The sequence below is a fragment of the Penaeus monodon genome, chromosome 19 (genome assembly GCF_015228065.2).
Source record: "Penaeus monodon isolate SGIC_2016 chromosome 19, NSTDA_Pmon_1, whole genome shotgun sequence".
Lineage (NCBI taxonomy): Eukaryota > Metazoa > Arthropoda > Malacostraca > Decapoda > Penaeidae > Penaeus > Penaeus monodon.
In genome coordinates, this window is record NC_051404.1 from 45,111,416 (window position 1) to 45,113,291 (window position 1,876).

The 1,876-nt window shown below is 40.5% G+C and overlaps 1 protein-coding gene across 1 annotated transcript in view; it reads right to left on the reverse strand.

Moving 5' to 3' along the window:
* Positions 1–1,071: 1,071 nt before the first annotated feature.
* Positions 1,072–1,876, reverse strand: part of LOC119585418 — a 6,440-nt gene continuing 5,635 nt past the window's right edge. The window contains exon 4 of the mRNA XM_037934080.1: positions 1,072–1,182. Coding sequence (XP_037790008.1) covers positions 1,072–1,182 — 111 coding nt within the window. The remainder of the gene's footprint in view (positions 1,183–1,876) is intronic.

Here is a 1,876-nt window from a genome sequence, read left to right on the forward strand (position 1 = left end):
GCATTCCTACTGCCTGGTCTTCACCGACACCCGAAGGTCAGCCAGCAGCGCCCCCTGCCTTCGTGCCGCCCCTGCCGTGCAGACTTGCGTGACAGCTTGTTGCCTGTACTTTATATTGCCGATAATAAGCATCCGAATCGAGCGAGCCGAGGGGGTTTCGCCTCTTGCCTTTTTATTATTGGCAATCGATAACCCATTTTATATTTTATCAGCTTGTATTGGTGACTTTTATAAGGTTTTGTTGTGTTTGAATGTGCCATTTTCTACGTTTACATGAGATAGGAATATGAAAATCCATGCAGATAGAGGCATACATATCTCCATACCTTGATATAGATAAAATCAATATTTTATTTTATAAAGTATGGAATAAAGTTTAGAAAAAAGGAGAAAGAAAAAAAAAGGGTTATGAGATGCTAATTAGACGAATTTTACAATACGTCAGATGTCATCATTCTGCTTTGTTCTACGGTTTCGGGATTGCACATGCAATGAAACAGGACCAACTAGACTCTCAGACTCTACAAGTGACCATCAAGTGTCTTTGCGTGATGGGATCTTTAAAAGAGTTTATTTGTTTTTGCCTCTACTCTCTACAGTCTGGAAGTTTTCATCGGGTGTCCTACAAGATGAAATGGAAAAAGAGATGATCAAATGATAGTATTCAGTGCTGCCTACTGGCGATACTTAAAAGGACTACGACTACTTTCGAGTTCGATTTCTACCACAGAGACAGGCAACCATCAGAAGTCTTAGGGGAGATGGAGACAAGAGAGACACAGAAGAAGAGCGAGACGAAAGTAATAATAATGATAATAAGTTACCTCTCCTGGTGGACAGAGTGTAGCGGAGGAATTACCACTCCTACCACACACACCGTCTACAACACACCGTCCGGCTGCAGCACACCACACGGCGCCCTGGGCACACTCCTGCACGCCCAAAGCGCCCGCCATGCCCGTGTCAATACTATTATTGTCACACGAGCGTTGGCACTTTCCCGTGTCCAGGCACAGCATCTTGGTTTGGGATAACCGGAGTGAGGTGAAGATTCATGGATGGTGTCGTTTATCACATGGCGGTAATGGTGCGAGAGGTGAAAATATAGGGAGTGATGAGTTGTGGTATGAGTGACGTACTATGGTGGGACACAACACAGTCGGTTGAAGACCTGAGAATGTCCTATGTTGAAAAACAACAAGGGTGATTATACCTAAGAACACCTCGGAAAAGAAATAGACTTCGAATGGGCTAATCTTATATTCCAACCGGCGTAGGCTCAACTAAGCGAAACATAACAGGGCACGATCCAAGATTTAGAAAAGAGATATACAGGCCTAATATTGTTTACCATGCTGGCATTTAAGGCAAATCTGTTCTTAAGCTTTCCATCCCGTAAAGGGCACACCATGCATATTAAAGAAATTGTTCTATTGTATGTAAAATTCCAAATGTGAGTTAATTTCATCATCAACAGAATTTGGATATTAAACCAAAGTACATACATAAGGTGTAAAGTGAAGCAACTGACATACAATGACGAAATCGTGGAAAAAAACAACGCATTTTTTTTAAAGCTGAGTGAACAGTGTGACCATTAAGCAATAAGTTTGTTTCTAAGCACAAGCAGCTTTTGAACTGTTGTGTATTTATATGGTCATTAGGTAAGGATCATTTGAATATCCATATAACTTTTAAACAGGTTCGTGTGTTGGTGAGAGTATTACGGGGAATGGACTACATATTGCAGAATAACATCACATTCGTTGTCATAAAGTACTATAAGTTGAACCGAAAAGAATAATACTTTAGTATATGATAATATAAAAATATTTCGCGAAACAAGGTAAAAACTCAATGCGCAAGAAACAAAAAA